The sequence below is a fragment of the Westerdykella ornata genome, assembly GCF_010094085.1.
Source record: "Westerdykella ornata strain CBS 379.55 unplaced genomic scaffold EI97scaffold_54, whole genome shotgun sequence".
NCBI classification, from domain to species: Eukaryota; Fungi; Ascomycota; class Dothideomycetes; order Pleosporales; family Sporormiaceae; genus Westerdykella; species Westerdykella ornata.
Genome location: NW_022986904.1, coordinates 19,655 through 36,287, shown reverse-complemented (window position 1 = coordinate 36,287; position 16,633 = coordinate 19,655). Strand labels below are relative to the sequence as shown.

The window sequence follows — 16,633 nt, the reverse complement described above, 5'->3', positions numbered from 1 at the left end:
ACGATAGCGACTCTCCTGTGCAACACCAAGCTCCTATGCGGTGATGTTCGACGCTCCATCGACGGCCTGCCAAAACCGATACAAATCCTCAATCGTGCACACTTTGATGCCAAACTCCTTTCCGAAAGCAAGGCACTCATCCCTGCGCATCATCCCGCTGTTGCGGAACTCGGGCTTGCCTTTGACGGGCTCCCCGTCCCGCACAATCTCGCAGATGGCGCCGACCGGTTGTTTTCTGGCAAGCAGGCACAGGTCCACGGCGGCTTCGGTGTGTCCCTTGCGTTCCCGCACGCCGCCTGGGCGTGCGTGCAACGGTACGATGTGACCAGGTCTTCTGAGATCGCTCGGCTTGCTTTGGGGGTTCGCCAACTGGCGACAGGTCAACGCGCGGTCGTGCGCGGATATTCCCGTCGTGATGTCTGGGTGGTTTGCGTCTACCGTGATGGCGTAGGCGGTGCGGTGGGGGTCCTGGTTCTTTGTGACCATTGGTTCCAGACCGAGCTCGGCGCAGCGTTGTGTGGGCATGGGGACGCAGATGTAGCCGGAAGTGTAGCGGATCATGAAGGCGGCTTTCTCGGTGGTGAGGGCTGAAGCAGCGATGATGAGATCGCCTTCGTTTTCGCGGTCGGGGCTGTCGAGGACAATGACGAATTCGTCGTTGGCTAAGCAGACGATTAGCGAGGAAGGAAACCGAGGAGATCTTGTAAAGTGCGCATACCGAAAGCATCTATCACATCGGGGATGGAATCGAAGGCGGCATCTAGAGGCTTGAGCAGCTCGGGATCGATGTTCTTCCCTGCCAACCATGTGTCTGAGACACGTTGGGATGTAGACATGGTTGCAGTGCCGTTGGGGCGGTGTATTGTTCCGTTAACAAAATCCGACGAGATGGTTGTGTTATGTTGTTTGGAGGAGGTCGTAGTGCCGTTGACGGCGATGGATTGTGTTGCAGTCATATGGTGGGTAGCAACTTCTTCTCCTGCTCCGAATAATGTCTGCCTCTTTCCAATGCTTCCTTACTTTTATACGGATATGCGTCGTTTCGAATGTAGAAAGGCGCCAGTGACAGTGACTCGGAAAGAGGGTTCTGCAGTCCCGTGCGGATACGTTTGCTTAGAAATGATCCAGTTCTTGGTAAGCGTGCGCTCAATGATTCCGCGATAGTGGTGGATGATGACTGAAAGAGCAGTGAATGAGGATCCAGCAGCGAGAATGGTCAATGGCTCCGGACGGGTGGTTGAGCGACAGTCGTGAGAGTCCCAAGGGGGGGAAGTCGTTAACCTTCGGAGGGGCGACTTTTCGGACACCCCACACTCAACCACTTTGTTGGAGGGACAGGGTCTGGGCATGGCTGTCGCTTCCCTTCCTCGGCTGCTGGGCCTTGGCGTGAGGCTGGTGAGCGCCACAGTTCCGAGTTCCGAGCCTGTGGCAGCTTCCGAGGTCCGATGGTGATTGTACATATCAATCTAGGTACTGTGGTATAGGGGACTGGAGGCATGTGGAGGGAATGGTTTGATAGAGACTTAATAGTGCAACGGTAAGCCCAAAACAACTATTACTGTCCAAGTTCCATCGAGGTACCTTGGGAATATGAACGATATATTCTACCACCAGGAATACTCATGTGAACAGCGAAGAACTGCAAAAGATGGTTCCTACGCGCTTGTTTTTGTAGCATTAGCTGTATTTCTACATCTACAATTGGAATACTCGGCTAGTTCTAACTCGTGAAAGGCTCATAGTCTCGCTGCGTACAAGCCCGATCCTTTACTCCCTCTCCGTCCGGTTGCATCGTCACCCAGGGCTCGATAGGATCAGCCGCTGGCTTGTACTCCCTGGGTCGTGGGTTCATATACATGCACAGCCTGCCGACCGGCATGCCATCGCATCCCATGGATCGGATAACCGCTTCGTACCGCGCGATATGGCAGGCTCGAGCTATAGCGGCCTTGATCTCGTCTTGAGAAAACAAACGCAGCAGAGCATGGGAGCGAGGCCTGCTTTCGAGCACACTGCTGAGCATGGTGATGAGCTGACGGATCTCGCCATCTGTCGGAGTGCAGCCATCGCCGTCTTCTCCTATCTCCGTGTACATTGCATTGTACTTCTCCACGTCAAATGGATCTACAAAGTCGAGATCGCGAGCCCAGGCGTCCATGAGGTTGTCTTTATCGTCACCGGTCCTCCTTGTGAGTCGTTAGCCGCCAAGCTGCTATCAAAAGTAGACGTAGTCAGTAAGGAATGTCGTCGTCTCACCTCGCGTGCGCGTGGAGGGCGAAGGTCAGGAAGGCCCAAGCAGCCCTCTCCGTTTGCTCTCCCATTGCCGCCAGTCGCCTATCCCCTTCCTCGTCCAAGTCAAAACCGAGCCAGTCCTTCATCAACTCGCTGAGCGCGGTCGCGTAAGCCGTATCCACTGATCCCGCGAAGAGCGCGATAGCGGTGCCTACATCCGTGACCATTGGGAGATGCAGCTTTGCCACGCTGGCATCTCTGTCAACCTGCAGTGAACGGATGAGATCTAGGATTTCGTTACGAATGCCCTGACCTATCTCAACTTGGCCGGCCATGTAAATCCATTGATATTCGTCCGACTGCGTTTTGAAGTCGGTCACCGTCCCATAGGGGTTGTCCATGGGGACAAACTCCTTCATGAAAACCCTCCATAGATTCGCAATGGTCCCCAGAACTATGCGGCCGGGCACGCGGGACGCGTCTATGTCCTTGGGCTCCAGTTTCCGCCCTTTGAGGGTGATGATGTAGCATGCAAACACAACGTGGGGTGGGACTCCACGCAGCCATGCTACCTGGTTGTCGTAGCGGCCGAGCAGATTGTTCGGGAGCCGTAGGCCTCCATCGGTATTGTGCACCATTTTCGGATCCATGCCGAAGGGTACATGTTCGAGGTAGTCATCGTTCTTTTCCATCAAGATTGGAATAGGCACCTGGTCTACTGGGTTGTTCGGAATGGCAAAGCCATAGCCAAGTAGGAGTTCTGAATTGGACTTAGGGCCATAGTTATTGTACACCTGCTCTCCAGCTTCGACACGATCCGAGATCCGCATGTGGAAGGCCTGCCCTGTAACGTTCCATTGAACGTGTGCGGTGGGCGAGTGATTTGCAATGTCGAAGACCGGGAAGAGCATCTGGAACGATGCTCGGAACGGGAAGCAATATGTGGATGCAAAGGCACGCGAGCATAGAACAGCATCTGCCCAGCGAAAGGTCGTTCTGGATCAGAATCAGCAGTGGGACCTATGGTCACCTAGACATTCAGCATCAGCTGCGCTGCAGCTTGCAGTTGGAGTGCGCCTAGAGTTGGGGTTTCCGGTGTAGTGGGTTATAGGAAGCAGCCATGATGCTTGATGCCGCACTTACCTGTCACACTCGTCGTACAGCTCCGTATTCTTTAAACCGGCTTGTTCAAGGGCGGCTAGTGCTTGCTGCCAGTGATGGTCCACCTTTGCGAGTCTGCGGTCCCGAGCGGCTGGGATGACTGTGGATTCAATATACTTTGTGCTTTTAGGATACAGGGTGGAGACCAGTGTCTCGACCTCTGGCAGAGTCGCAATGTAGGGGTACCATGGGGACAATTCCTCTAGGATTAACTGCTCAATGAGAAGGAGGCAAGTCAAGACGGTGTGATGGACCTTGTCCCATAGAGGGGTCAGAGCACTCTTGACCCTTGGGATCACAGAGGGTGGTATACCCACATCGGGCGGGGCGAGGTTGAACACAGACAGCGAGAGATGCAGAGGGCAGCTGACGGCGTGGAATGGGGGCTCGAGGGTTTCGAGGGCACGCAGATGAAAGCCGCCTCGGGCAGTGTGGTGAATACTAATGTTGGGATGCAGGCGTCCTCCATTTTTGGTGAACCAGGTGAGGAGGCTGGCAGGAGATGGAGTCGTGCTGTTGTTGTTGATGTCGTTGTCGTCGGCGTTGTCGTCGACCGGGCGTGGGTGGGATGAGGCTGACATGGCCTTGGGCAGCTGAGGGCAGGGGTTGAATATCGATTGGCTGTTATTTTACGTTGAACAAGTGGTGAATACGCGGGGCAGCGGCAGGGAACGCCGAAACAGTCAGGCCCTTGCCCAGGCGGTGGCAGGTTGCATTGTGTGCAGAGATTAGCAGCAGTCGGTGAATTCTGCCAGGGCCAAGAGGCGCGGTTACTAGGGAGCAGTCAGTCTTACGGCCGATTGATGACCAGTCCGGTCGGGCGATGGGACAAGCAAATGGCCGATCACACTCTGTCTTTACTGTTTACCTTATATTATTAGTAGGCGCGGAGTAACTGTTGCAGCGGGCTTTGTCGGATGCTCTTGAGGGCGTATTTCGACGACCGGTCAATGAAGCTGATGGCGGTGCGGCGTCTTTGAGTCGAGTCGCTGAGAAGCCGAGTTCCTAGCTGATGAGCTGCTGAGCCGCTGCTGAGCCGCCGGAGCTGATGCGCAGAGTCGTGCGAGAGTTGAGCCAGCTCCAGCTGTGGACCGCATCTGCCACAGTTATTAGACAAGCTAACAGTTGTTCCGTTTTTCTCTCCATTATCGCCTCGGGCTAGCCGTCCCGCCAAGAAGTGTATTCAAAGTAAACAGGAAAAACGTTTGACAAGCAGCCAATCATGGAGCGGCACAGAAACCCGCTTGACTGAAATAGCAACCCGCGTGTTCGGGACCCAAAACTGCCGATGCGCCGACGGCAGGGCGTCCGCCTGCATGGGCTCGGCCCACTCTCGACCCGCGCCACTTCTTCACTTCCTCGCTGGACGAAGACGATGACGAGGAGGTGAGAGGGGCCACGGACGGCCGACGGAGGACGGAGGGACGGAGAGTCAACAGAATCGCCAGAAGAAACGGCCGACGACAAGGACGACGATGCTGAAAACTTACCCCGTCAATTCCCGACCCGGACTTCTGCCCCTCTGCTTCTTCTGCCCTTCTCTGCCTCTCCTCATCTCTCTCCCAACAAGGTTCATCTTTGTCTTTTGTTTCGCTACGCCAATACGGAGTACTGTAATACTAGACAGGCAAACGTCTGGAAAACCCCTGGGTATGAGTGCCCCTGCTGTGGCTCGTACGTTTCCCGTTGTGGCTGGTACGATTTCCCCCAGCCCCTGTCCTCCTCTCATCCGTCCCGTATACCGCGCCTCACCACTGGACGCCTGTCACCTTGCTTCCTGGGCGACTCCACCAGGACCGGTAAACATGTGCGAGGGGCGACCTGCGCCGCCTGGACAGCCATGATCTGCCTGTCTTTTATGCCCTCTCTCGCCGTCGTCATGTTCCTCTGCTGCGCTGTCGCTGCTCACTGACCCCCTCTCGCAGCATGCTCCCCATCCGTCTACGACTCGGTAGCTGCGCCTAGCCATGCTGGATCTCCTGACTGCTAAACACAGCCATGAGTACTCGCCCCAGAGCCGCCCAGATCCCTCACCCTCCGGCCATGTCTTCTCTCTCCCGCAGATGCCTTTCCACATCTTCAATTCACTCTTGCCGAACCATCCCTCGTCGTCCCCCTCCGTCCCAGAGCTTGCGAGCCCGCCCCTTCGCTCTCTCGAGACTCCACCATCTATAAACCTCATGACTTCCGAGTTAGGCACTCCTGCCTACTCTTCTCCCTCCGCCTCTCGTCCGGCCTCCGTCAGTAGCACCGCGTCCTTCGACGGCAAGCCCAAGAAGAAGACGCACCGACCCAGGACGACCTACAACCTCGCCCAACCTCCTCCCATTGCCGGCCCTCGCCATAAACTCCACCTCCGTCCCAAGGTCCTCCTGCAGCTGCACCAAGTCATTCCCGGCCGTCGCCCAAAGCCCGTCTACGAAGTCATCCCATTTTCGCTCCTAGCCCCTCGCTCCACTCGCCGGCTGGCCCGCACCTTCAACACCAAGGAGAGGTTGGGTCCCCAGGACTTGTTGGTGGTCAAGGCAGAAGCATACGAGAATATCTCCGACGAGGAGAGGTCCGACGATGAGCGATGGGGGACGAGGGAGGTCGTTGGCATCATCTGCCCTGCTAGGAGGGCCGACAAGGATCCAGGCGACAAGACGGAGCTTCTCCTAGACGATGGCACGAGCTGGGAGGTCACCAACATGCCCAATGGGGGTTACGAGTTTTCCTTCACCGACGAACATGGCCTGACCCTCAAACGCCGGTGGGTGCCCAAGATGCCACACAGTCGCCGTGTATCCACCATGGCCAACACCCCTCATTCCCCCGTCTCACCTGCGCTGGCGCAAGAAGACAGGAAGTTCAACTTCAGCACCATCAGCCCCAACTCCAGACGTCACCCCATCATTGGTAGCATCTCTAGAACCAGCATCGACGTCTTGGATGCTTACACTATACCCCCTGCAACCACAACATCAACGCCCGGCTTGGCCCAGTCTCCTTTTGCAACTCCTTTACCTACACCTGCTAGCGTTCCTGAATCCGTTTCCTTCTTAGATAAGAGCACAGAACTGCCACTCGCGACAACCGACGATGCTCTCCGCATCTTCATGGTACTCTCTGGCATCTGGGTTGCCTTCTCCGAAAACTGGTCTCCCGCATATTCTTCGTCTAAACATTTGGCCTGCACGCCCACAGCCTGTCGTCCTGTTCCGAACCGCGCAGTATCCATGTCTTTTGTTGATACCCCCCGTTCCGCCTCTCCCGCTTCCACGGGTGAGGACAACCGTCGCACCTCATTGCCTAGACTATTTCGATCCACTGGTCAAAAGCCTCCAAACGGCCACAGCACGCCAGCATCCATCGCTAATTCTCCAGGGTCTGCAACCACGACCCCTTCCTCGACACAACCCGCGCTCAAAACCCGCTCTCGCCGCGCCAACTCCACCGGCAACGCCGAACTCATCTCCAAGAACGGCGCGAGCCGCAAACGCTACGGCCTCGCCTTCGAAGACCAGAGCCTCCCTGAGACGGAGGAGGAGCGCCAGAGCAAGCGCAGTATCGAGCTGCTGCGTATGAAGGAACTGGCTCGTACGACTCCTCCTGTGCCTGCTCCCCCTTTTCCATCTTCGGACAATGGGCTTGCTCCTCCCACCCACTCCTTGCAGCCACTTAACGGAGACGAACCATCCCGTGACCCGTCTCCGGTGCCGCGGGCCGAGAAGACGCGAAAGACGCAATCTGCGTACAATCCCATTACTACCAAGGGCCTGTGGGATTCGGAAGTCGTCGATGGGCCTGGTGGCAAGAAGCGGCGACCGACGAGCTTGGTGGTGCTCAAGTCGAAGAAGGAGAAGGAGCAGAAGAAGAATAAGAAGCAAGAAAAGGGCAAGAGGAGGGAAAAAGAGAGAGAGAAGGAGAATGATAAAGGGAGGGAGGTGTCACCGAAATCGTCGGGTGGCTTGAGACGCTTGTGGGGCTTGTTTCATAGGCATAAAGAGTAGGACCTTCCTACTCTCGTTGATTGTCATGTTGTTGCATTGTGCTGATGAGCATGCATATTGCATATTAGGCGCATCTTTTGTCCCTTTGGGATTCGACCACCCTCTTCTTCTGTAAGACGGTGACTTGTATATAGCGGAGCTCCTCTCACTCCTCACTCTTACTGTTGATTGCTTCCGAATGATGCGTTTCAAGCGCTGCAATGCCATGTACGGCCTTCCTTCCGCATGTATTCCCCCTGCCGTGTAATCTATAGACGAGGTAAATACAAAGTCGATGAACTCGTGCAGTATAGCTTAGCAAGTATACATCAGCAATTGAGAGGCCAGATTCTTTTCTCCGATTCCAGAAATCCACTCTAAATCTCATCTGGTGGATATACATCACTTCATTCGGTTGCCCACCAGGTAGTCGAACCTCGTCCACGTGACCGACCCGCTTACGTACGCCGAAAAAGGGGTATTGTGTGAGTACTAGGTGGCCGTTCCAGGTGCACGCAGACAAAGTAAAATAACGAGAAGAGAAAGACAAATTTCCATTCCATCCCGTTCGACTCCCTCCCCTCATCCCAAGGTTCCCGTTCCCAGGGTATTATATCGCGGGGCATCCTAAAGTCAAAGTGTGTATCAAGCAGGGCCACTCGCCCATCGACAAAACCTCCAAGTAGGCAGCTCTAATGAGACACGTCTGAGAATATGAAACATAAAATAGACTGGGACACATCCCTAGACATCCCTAGACATCCCCTCCGTCAACGCCGCTGAAAATGCCAAGCCAAAGAGACGACGTACGCCACCTCGACGGCGAACAAGAAGCACGAAAAAGACGCCGAACCCGCCAACTCGACACCGTCGTCCTAGTTCTGATGCTGGGGCCTTCCGATTCCTTGTTTCGCCTGCAAGACGCATTAGCTTTCTTCTCCCACAACCAGAGCGAAGGAGGAGGGACGTACCTTCATCATCTCAATCCGCTGCTTGAGATTCTGCGTCACCTCGGCGGCGCGCTTCCAGCTCTCCGCCCCCGCGCTGGCCTGGCCGTATCCCAATCCCGCACTGCTGCCACCACTTCCCCCAAACCGTTCCCTCTCCCCGCCAAATCCACCCGCACTCCCAATCCCAATCCCACTGCCATAACCACCACTCGCCCCCAGCCCCTCTGAAGGCGACCCCGCGCCCCCACCACGACTTGACATACTGCTCGACTGTCTCGATCCCGGCCCTCCACGCAGCGGACTCAGCTTCCCGCTCAAACTGCCGCTCGTGGGCCTGTCGAAATTCTCCTTACCGTCAGCGCCGGGACTCAGCGGCTGAGCACCATACCCTCCTCCCCTGTCCCTCCCAACCCCAACACTTCTGCCATATCCACCAGCGACAGGCGCCCCATAGCCTGCATCCCCATACAGATGCTCACTCAGATCCCTCGGCGGCGGACTGCTCGCCCGAACCTGCCTGCTCAACTCGCGCTTCAGCCTCTCCACCTCCCTCCGCTGGTTCTGCACTGTCTGCTCCGCTGCCTCGTAGTCGCTTCTCGCCCGCACCAGCTGCGTCTCCTTCGCCTTGATGGACAACACGTCCCGCGTATGATCCTCAATCAGCTGCGCATTCTGATTCTGCAGCTCGTGGATCTGGCTCGTAAGTTTAGTTCGTTCCGAGCGCAGCTCCTCGTTCGCGCGCCGCAAGTGTTCGACCTCCGCGCGAAGTTCGTCGAGTTCGGCGCGTTCGACAAGCGACAGGCTAGAGGGGTTCTGGACGGGTGCCGCCGGCGCAGGAGCTGGTTCCGCGACAGGTTTTCCTAGAGGACGCCCAGCAAGACCGCGTCCCGGGCCGAATTTGGGTTGTGGTGGGGGAGCAGGCTCTTCTTCCGGGGGTGGAGAGACAGGTGGCGGAGGTGCTGCAGCTGCTGGCCGGCGAGGAGAGCCTGTGGGAGCGGGAATACCAGCGCCGGGCTTTTTGAGACCCCCTAGACGTGAGGGCGCCGCAAGGCCGGATTTCGGGGCTGCCAGTTTGGAGGCTCCGGGGCGGGCGGTGGGTTTGGGGGCTACAGGGGCAGCGGGCTCTTCCTGAGGTGGTGGTGCTGCTGCTGCCGGGGGCGCCGCTGCCTTCTTCACTCCTCCTGGCGCCGGCCGTCTGCCTGGCATGGGTTTCTTCCCTGCAGGAGCCGCCGCGGGTTTCGGCGGAGGTGCTGCTGCTTTAGGCTTGTATTTGGCTTTGACTTCTGCGGCGTCGTAGTATTCCTTGATCTTATTCTTGCGGATATCGTCAAGACCGTCCAGGTGGGCGTTCATGATGCGGTCTCCCATGATCTTCCATAGCGTACCCAAAACCTCCGCACCAGCTGACCGCTGCACCTCCTGCGATTCCGTGAGCAGTTTCGTGGCCGCCTCGGAGATCGTCTTGACTTCAGGGGGTGAGGGTGCCTCTCTGGTCGTCTTCAGGCAACGAATGAGGAACCGTGTCGATTCGAGCTTGACCTGCGGATTCTTGTGCTTGAGGAACTCGAGAATCTCCTCTTGGCATTCTTGAAGACTAGTGGATGCAAACACAGCGTCCAAGGCAGCCCCTATCGCATCAGACACTGATTGCTTCTTCTCCTTCAGCCGCTCCATCATGGGATTCATAATCGTGGAACGGTACTTGGCGAAACCCTTCCGGAGGCCCTTAGCTAAGAGCTCAGTGCAGTTAGCCGCAGTCGTTACAACGGCAATATTGGCGTCTTTCATGCTTTTCGCGAACCCCCTAACAAGCTCATCGAAGGGTCCTTCGGCAATCTTTGGGTGGTTTAACGCTTTGTGTACGTCATCTAGCGCCTCCTTCCGGTCCTTCCATTTTGAGGAGGCTAGCCTTTCGCTCCAGTCTTTGGGCAACAATGGGAAAACGTCAACAGCCTCATGTTCTGGCTCGAGATCGATGCCTGCATCCTCCTCTTCCTCTCCATACTCTTCTTCTCCACCGCCCGCTGCAGCTGCTGTTTCCCTTGCGGCCTGTTGAGACCGCAACAGCCTTTCCTGCTTTGGTGGCGGCTCATCCTTCACTTTTTCAAAGAGTTTGTCCAAGTCCTGCTGCTGTACGGGTTTGAGGTCATTCCAAAACAGAGGTTTCATCGCATCCTTTAGCCATCGGTAAAACTCGACTGTCAGCTCCTGGGCTTTGGCTCGCACGTTCTTATCCGCATGACCGTACACCTTGGGAAGGGCTTTGAGGACCGGTTTTGGCTCTATTGTCTTGCAACCGAAAGCGTGATAGATCTGAGTGAGCGCGTCTAGCGTCGCCGCGATAACCTTGGGCTGCTTGTGCGACAGTATGGGGAGGAGTTCTTCGATGACGGGCTCTGCCTTGTCCAGTTCAATGTATAGCATAAGCGCTTCCAGTGCCTTCTGTTTTGCCGCTGGCCTCGTGGACGGTAGGCCCTTCTCAGCGATCGTGGCGATTGTTATGTTTCGCGTCCTGCCATCCCCCATAAGCAAAGGATCACCAAAATGTGCCAGACAGCGTGTTCTCCTACCTCGTACAGCCTTGGGTACCCGCAATGTCGAGGAAGGCGCATAGTGCTCCCAAACCTTCTTGTTGTGCCGCGACATTCGAATCGCCCACCACGCCCTTCCATATGCTTGCATCCTGTATGAACTGGCGGACGACGGGGTCCGACTCGCTGGCGGCTAAGCTAAACTCCTTCGCGGCGGCCTCGTAGCCTTCTTTCCGGACTTTCCAGTTCTTGTGGACGAATCGGTCTGGGAGCGGGAGCGAGCTGAAGTCCTCTTCTTGGTCGGCCATGTGTGCTGTTTATGGCGGGGTATATGGGCAGTAACTGTTCTTTGTTAATGGGGCAGGGCAAACTCCGGCAGGCGGAGTGAGATGGGAGTGAAGACTCAGGTCTTCAGGCACCGGAAACGACGGTGATGGTGAGGATGGAGGGATGGAGAAGGGGCAAGGTGACGTGCAGGTGCATGCCACGCACGTTAGAGTGGGCAGAAGGAAAGCGCGCAAGCCAAGGAGGAGCAATCCACTTACACAAAGGGAACCTGCGGCGAGGGAAATATGCGCGCCACGTGCTGGCGATTCTGCGCGCGCTCCAAATAAAATGATTAAGAGTGTCGTGAAAACGTAGGATTTCTTTGTGGTGGTGTTGCTATGCCTGTTGTATGATGGATATTTCGCTCGGCGTCCGCGGTTGCGGCAGCAACCACCATATCACCGCCAGCCCACGTCACCTTCACTCCAACACATTGATGACTGGAGACTCCATACACTGCTCACAGATCTTGCTCGTTACTGAACGGCACCATAGAACACCGAATCCGCGCCGCATCGCCCTCTCCACTCCAGAACAACGCAGACACTAGCCCTGCCGCCCCTGCATAGACCTTCACCGCGCATTTCCCCCGCCGCCAAGACTTCGACCGTCTCTTTCAAACATCACCTACGTCCACCCGCGCCCTGCGTTTCGAGCATCTTGAGCCTTTTCCTACTCCAGTGCATGGTCGCCGTTGGTGGCGCTTGCGCATGATTGCTGAAACACCACCATGAGCAACATACTGACGGACCGACAAGCAGAAGAGCTGTGAGCCCGCTCCTTTCTCCTTACCAGCTCCGCAATCCACTGACGGGAGGCCAGAAATAAAGCCATATTAGCATACCTTGGGGTGATTGGGGCGACGAACGCAGCAACTGCCTTGCGTCAGGAGGCCAATATCCCAGAATCTTTTGACGATGCCACCCGGAAGAAGTACGAGGGTCTTCTCGAGAAGAAATGGACCAGCGTGGTGCGATTGCAAAAGAAGGTCGGGATCCATGAGTGAGGCGCATCCATAGAGTAATTGACACAGTGTAGGTCCTAGAGCTGGAGCAGCGAAATCAGAGTCTCCAGAACGAGCTGGATTCAACGACACCCACATCTCTCCTCCGCAGAAACCAAGATCCAACGAGCTGGCTACCACGAGCTCCCGCGCGGCATACATTACAATCCCACCGGCAACCTGTCACATGCGTGGCCTTTCACCCTATTTTCTCCTCCCTTGCCTCGGGATCGGAAGACACCACAATCAAGATATGGGATTGGGAATTGGGCGAATTAGAGAGGACAGTGAAAGGGCATACGAAAGGGGTTCTGGATGTTGATTTTGGTGGTCCTAGAGGAGGAACGCTGCTGGCGTCCTGTTCAAGCGACCTGACGATAAAGTTATGGGACCCATCCGACGAGTATAAGAACATTCGAACACTCCCAGGCCACGATCATTCCGTCTCAGCGATACGCTTCATACCCAGTGGGGCAGCGGGCTCCCCCCAATCTGGAAATCTGTTAGTATCCGCTTCAAGAGACAAGACATTGCGCGTTTGGGATGTGACAACTGGATATTGCGTAAAGACTATTCGGGGGCACGCGGACTGGGTACGAGATGTCACGCCAAGTTTCGACGGTCGCTGGTTGGTGTCGGCGGGAACAGATCAAACCGCAAGGCTCTGGGATGCAAGCTCCGGAGAGGCGAAGTGCACCTTTTTAGGCCACGAGCATGTCGTGGAATGCGTCGCGATAGCACCTCCAGTTGCATACTCGCACCTGGCCTCAATGGCGGGCCTCAAGAAGGCACCACCCCTCAGCAGCTCCGCGGAATTCATTGCGACGGGATCAAGAGATAAGACAATAAAGATTTGGGATGGGCGGGGGACGCTGATCAAAACGCTGGTCGGCCACGACAACTGGGTGCGTGGTCTCGTCTGGCACCCCGGTGGCAAGTACTTGCTTTCCGCGAGCGACGACAAGACGATACGCTGCTGGGACCTTACCCAAGAAGGTCGTTGCGTAAAAACGGTCGAAGACGCACATGGCCATTTCGTCAGCTGCATTCGGTGGGCACCAAATGTCATCAAGGATGTACCGGGGGATGCAGCAAATGGCACCACAGTCAATGGCACGACAAAGAGGAAGGAAGAGGAAGCTGCCAAGGCCACCATCCGGTGTGTCATTGCGACAGGCAGTGTGGATCTCAATGTTCGGATATTCGCCTCTTAGAAATGCATGCAGAGAAGAGAAAAGGTCAGGGTGCCGTTTGATTCTGCAAACACCTGGCGCTGGTTCAGGAGACCTCACTACTTCTCTTCCGGCGCTCACGAGTCTGAGCTAGTTAATACCCCATCTTTCGGACGAAGGTTCGCCAACGTTCCGTTTTACGTTCCCGTACCTTCCTGTCTTTCTTATGGCATCCCCGTTCAGCATACCCCTTCTTTGGTGATCCTTTTCAGGCGGTGCGACTCGGCGTTGGGGTTCAGGTCAAATCTCAAGATCTAAATGGCAAGTTACTGGGCTTCGGTATGATAGACTCGCTGTACTGTTGACCTATGCTGCCCCGCAGATACTTTTAATCATATGCGTCGACACTGCTCTCACGATATCTTGAAATGTGAATCCCGTGGTGCACGGACCGAGAAAATGCCAAGGATTTGCTTAGTCATGTGCAGGGACCACTAACCGGAATATTTTGCTTCTCGAGCTTCATCTTTCTCAACACCGACATCACGACTTTTCGGAGCGCTTTCCGTTCTACTCCCGCATGATCTTTTGGTCTTGCTGAGGGTGTGCGTGTCTCACCATGTAGCATACTATCTACACAGGGCCCATGAGGCCCAGCTCATCCAGCAAATCTCTGATGGGCGATGGAATAAGGTACGGTCAGGCTTTCTTCTACTCCCCTTCGCATGATGATATACATAGCGCTTTTCAAACTAGAGTCTTTGACCTCTAAGGAGGAATGAAACTCACGCTTTGCACGTCAGTCTGATAGCCTCCAAGCCGTTATTGCTTCATAAATCATCACAGCTTCACCTGCTGACTTCAGATCGTAGAACTACCCTCAGCCATCACCTCGCGCTTCGGATACTCCCGCACCTCGTGTCATATGTAAGACTTCCCTTTTCTTCGATGGACACTTTATGATGAACACTTGGTGCTTGCACCGCTGGAAATTACCGACTGAGACTTTGTCGATGTCGAAAAAAAATTGGCTGTTTTCTGACTTAAATGTTCTTCCCCGAACTTCATGTTCTCGAAGCTCTGGACACCGAGCTAACATATTCCAGATCAGGTGCTGCCCCGCCCATGTCGATGTCACCTCGGCCTTCATAGAGTACGCGTTTCTTCCCTACAACCTGAACAGACTATATGATGAATGGCACTGGGCTCCGACATTTCATGACGGATATGCCCCATTGTGGCAGGCCTAGAAAACCTCGCCCACTGAACCATGTCGTCACTATACTGTGGATCATACTCGTTGGAAAACTCCTGCTGACTGGCTGATCGAAGCGGATAGACTTTGTTGTCTACGTTGAGAGCCGTTCGCCACGATGGTAAGCTCTTTCTACCAAGCATTCGCATTTCTGGAATGATGTCACTTGATGACGAGTCTTATTCGGGCTTCCCGATGACGAGACCATCTTTTTTATACCATTCATGCCAAACTGACCCAACATCTTGCCAATACATATGTATCAGATCGGCGTATCATCCGCTAATTGTGCCTCAGATGAGCTCTATGGCCAGGAAGTCGTCTCTGAAATATCCGAGTGTAATATGAGGTAGGCAATCGTTGTTTTCTAAACACTGCTCGGCGCCGATCAAATGATGAATCGACAAACACAATAGACAAGCATATGTCCAAGCCACCTCTGGTGACGACGACGAGACTGGTCATGTCTGAACTTCGGACCCGCTGTAGCACTTCATATCTGATTCACTTGACGCTAACTAATTGGATTCACAGGCACCCACCCTCTTGAAGCGTTCGCATGTTATGACGTGAGCCCGAGGTGGAAGGTATCAAGCCGTCGCAAATACGCCGTCGGCGCAAACCCTGAGCTCCACTTCTGGAAAGGTATGTTTCAATATCTTTTTATCCCCCTCCGAATATGTCCAAAGATGAACATTCAACTTAATCACGACGGTCTACCGAGCTACGGCTATGGTGATAACTGCCGGTGACACGGCAAGAGTCTGAGAACGACGTTGTCTCAACGCTCCTTACTCCAGCTCTTATTGGGACTGCAAGCTGACTGTTACTCAAAGGTCAGGAAATACATTGTTACCCAGCAAAGTCATGCTACGTTCCGTACTGGTGTCAAGAGTTTTCGGAACCGGAGGATCTCAATTGAGATTTATAAGCTCGTCCACCTAGAATTCAAAGTTCTGATAAACCAGTCTCATTGTCATGAAATCACTGCTCTCAGTATCCTACTTGTACCATCTTTCCAAAGCTGATGCCCGTACCGGCGCTCAGTACAACCCAATCGTGATATCCCTCGTGATATCCCCCTTTATTCTCGCTGTCAAATGAATCTCCGCCTCCAAATCCAACTTGATCCCAATAACAGCGCAGCATCTTTCAGCTTGCCGTTCTCATCCGCAGCCCCCTTGATGATGTTGCCAGCCGGTCGGTTGAAGTTGTTCGAAGTAGGCGGGAGACCGACGCTGGGACCTGGTTTCGTGACTTTGCGGCCACCAGTGGATTGGCCGTCTTCACTGTCGGACATATAGGCCATGGGGCGGGTGGCGGAGTCGCTAGATGTAGTGTTAGTGTAGAGTTGGAGAACTGTGTTTTGAACCCCTTACACTGTGGACATTTTGTGGGGGAATAGTGATGATGGCGATGGTAGTTCTGCCAGAGATTGGGTTGGTGGAGTTGTCGGTGTTGAAGAGCCGTTCGCTTTCTTTCTTGGTTCAATATTATGGGCTCAAAAAGGATAACGTATAATAAAGGCGTGACGCTGAGGACGCGGAAGGGACACCAAGGCGGTGAAAATGAGGATACCGTTGGTTGAGAGGCAGGCCGGCCGTCTGGCTTCTAGAAGATAGTGGATGTGCAGCTTATATACAACTAAGAATGTTCTACTGATACTCTGGTAACTACAGTTCATGGCATGATATTCGACGGCTCATCCAGCGTGTTGACTCGCCTATCGGTACAGCCACGGGATCTGGAAACACGCCGCGTCCCATTGTAGATCTCGAAGGAGCGGGTCGTTGGATACTCGTACCAAGCTATCCATATTGAAGTCCTAAAAGGGCCACGTTCCGGACTAGGTAGGCTTGTGGTGGCGTTGTTGGGGTGAATGGTGAGGATGAAACACGGGGCGGTTGTGTAAGAAGTGGACGCGTTTGAGCCTCGATTCCCTCTCTCTATGGTCACGCCAGCGTCTACAGTGAAGATCATTGAACTCTGTAGCATCGTAACATATGCATTACACAGTTTGCCGGATAGTCG

General features: G+C 54.8%; 7 protein-coding genes across 7 annotated transcripts; 2 read left to right on the top strand and 5 right to left on the bottom strand.

Moving 5' to 3' along the window:
* Positions 1–33: 33 nt before the first annotated feature.
* On the bottom strand, positions 34–836 carry EI97DRAFT_387580 (3,4-dihydroxy-2-butanone 4-phosphate synthase; the record flags this gene model as incomplete). Its single annotated transcript, XM_033796129.1, has 2 exons — positions 34–662; positions 719–836. 2 exons carry the CDS (start codon positions 834–836, stop codon positions 34–36), a joined length of 747 nt encoding a protein of 248 aa, XP_033649121.1.
* A 78-nt stretch (positions 837–914) lies between these two features.
* On the bottom strand, positions 915–1,545 carry EI97DRAFT_263284 (uncharacterized protein). The gene has a single exon (XM_033794235.1). The coding sequence runs from the start codon at positions 1,458–1,460 to the stop codon at positions 1,023–1,025; it is 438 nt and encodes a 145-aa protein (XP_033649120.1). The 5' UTR covers positions 1,461–1,545; the 3' UTR covers positions 915–1,022.
* Positions 1,546–1,655: 110 nt separating this feature from the next.
* On the bottom strand, positions 1,656–4,328 carry EI97DRAFT_437687 (SET domain-containing protein). The gene is made up of 4 exons (XM_033799391.1): positions 4,244–4,328; positions 3,376–4,166; positions 2,257–3,228; positions 1,656–2,186 (listed from the first exon to the last, which is right to left on the bottom strand). Exons 2-4 carry the CDS (start codon positions 3,972–3,974, stop codon positions 1,721–1,723), a joined length of 2,037 nt encoding a protein of 678 aa, XP_033649119.1. The 5' UTR covers positions 3,975–4,166; positions 4,244–4,328; the 3' UTR covers positions 1,656–1,720.
* A 637-nt stretch (positions 4,329–4,965) lies between these two features.
* EI97DRAFT_437685 (uncharacterized protein) lies at positions 4,966–7,720 on the top strand. The gene has a single exon (XM_033799390.1). It carries the CDS (start codon positions 5,361–5,363, stop codon positions 7,383–7,385), a length of 2,025 nt encoding a protein of 674 aa, XP_033649118.1. The 5' UTR covers positions 4,966–5,360; the 3' UTR covers positions 7,386–7,720.
* Positions 7,721–8,239: 519 nt separating this feature from the next.
* EI97DRAFT_446482 (ARM repeat-containing protein) lies at positions 8,240–11,153 on the bottom strand (the record flags this gene model as incomplete). Its single annotated transcript, XM_033800031.1, has 3 exons — positions 8,240–8,278; positions 8,336–10,826; positions 10,885–11,153. 3 exons carry the CDS (start codon positions 11,151–11,153, stop codon positions 8,240–8,242), a joined length of 2,799 nt encoding a protein of 932 aa, XP_033649117.1.
* A 413-nt stretch (positions 11,154–11,566) lies between these two features.
* EI97DRAFT_427919 (nuclear distribution protein PAC1) lies at positions 11,567–13,760 on the top strand. Its single transcript, XM_033797235.1, has 3 exons — positions 11,567–11,940; positions 11,995–12,160; positions 12,211–13,760. Exons 1-3 carry the CDS (start codon positions 11,903–11,905, stop codon positions 13,387–13,389), a joined length of 1,383 nt encoding a protein of 460 aa, XP_033649116.1. The 5' UTR covers positions 11,567–11,902; the 3' UTR covers positions 13,390–13,760.
* A 1,938-nt stretch (positions 13,761–15,698) lies between these two features.
* Positions 15,699–15,992, bottom strand: EI97DRAFT_462697 (uncharacterized protein; the record flags this gene model as incomplete). The annotated part of the gene is made up of 2 exons (XM_033801297.1): positions 15,699–15,930; positions 15,982–15,992. The coding sequence occupies 2 exons, from the start codon at positions 15,990–15,992 to the stop codon at positions 15,699–15,701; spliced, it is 243 nt and encodes an 80-aa protein (XP_033649115.1).
* Between the last annotated feature and the right edge of the window lie 641 nt (positions 15,993–16,633).

Excerpts from the sequence above, each read along its gene's own strand:
- EI97DRAFT_427919 (XM_033797235.1), top strand. The coding sequence starts at position 11,903 with ATGAGCAACATACTGACGGACCGACAAGCAGAAGAGCT. Across the intron at positions 11,941-11,994 it reads GACCGACAAGCAGAAGAGCT|AAATAAAGCCATATTAGCAT; the intron begins GTGAGCCCGCTC and ends ACGGGAGGCCAG. Across the intron at positions 12,161-12,210 it reads TGGTGCGATTGCAAAAGAAG|GTCCTAGAGCTGGAGCAGCG; the intron begins GTCGGGATCCAT and ends GACACAGTGTAG.
- EI97DRAFT_437685 (XM_033799390.1), top strand. The coding sequence starts at position 5,361 with ATGCTGGATCTCCTGACTGCTAAACACAGCCATGAGTACTCGCCCCAG.
- EI97DRAFT_437687 (XM_033799391.1), bottom strand. The coding sequence starts at position 3,974 with ATGTCAGCCTCATCCCACCCACGCCCGGTCGACGACAACGCCGACGAC. Across the intron at positions 3,229-3,375 it reads CTGTACGACGAGTGTGACAG|AACGACCTTTCGCTGGGCAG; the intron begins GTAAGTGCGGCA and ends ATTCTGATCCAG. Across the intron at positions 2,187-2,256 it reads GCCCTCCACGCGCACGCGAG|GAGGACCGGTGACGATAAAG; the intron begins GTGAGACGACGA and ends ACGACTCACAAG.
- EI97DRAFT_263284 (XM_033794235.1), bottom strand. The coding sequence starts at position 1,460 with ATGTACAATCACCATCGGACCTCGGAAGCTGCCACAGGCTCGGAACTC.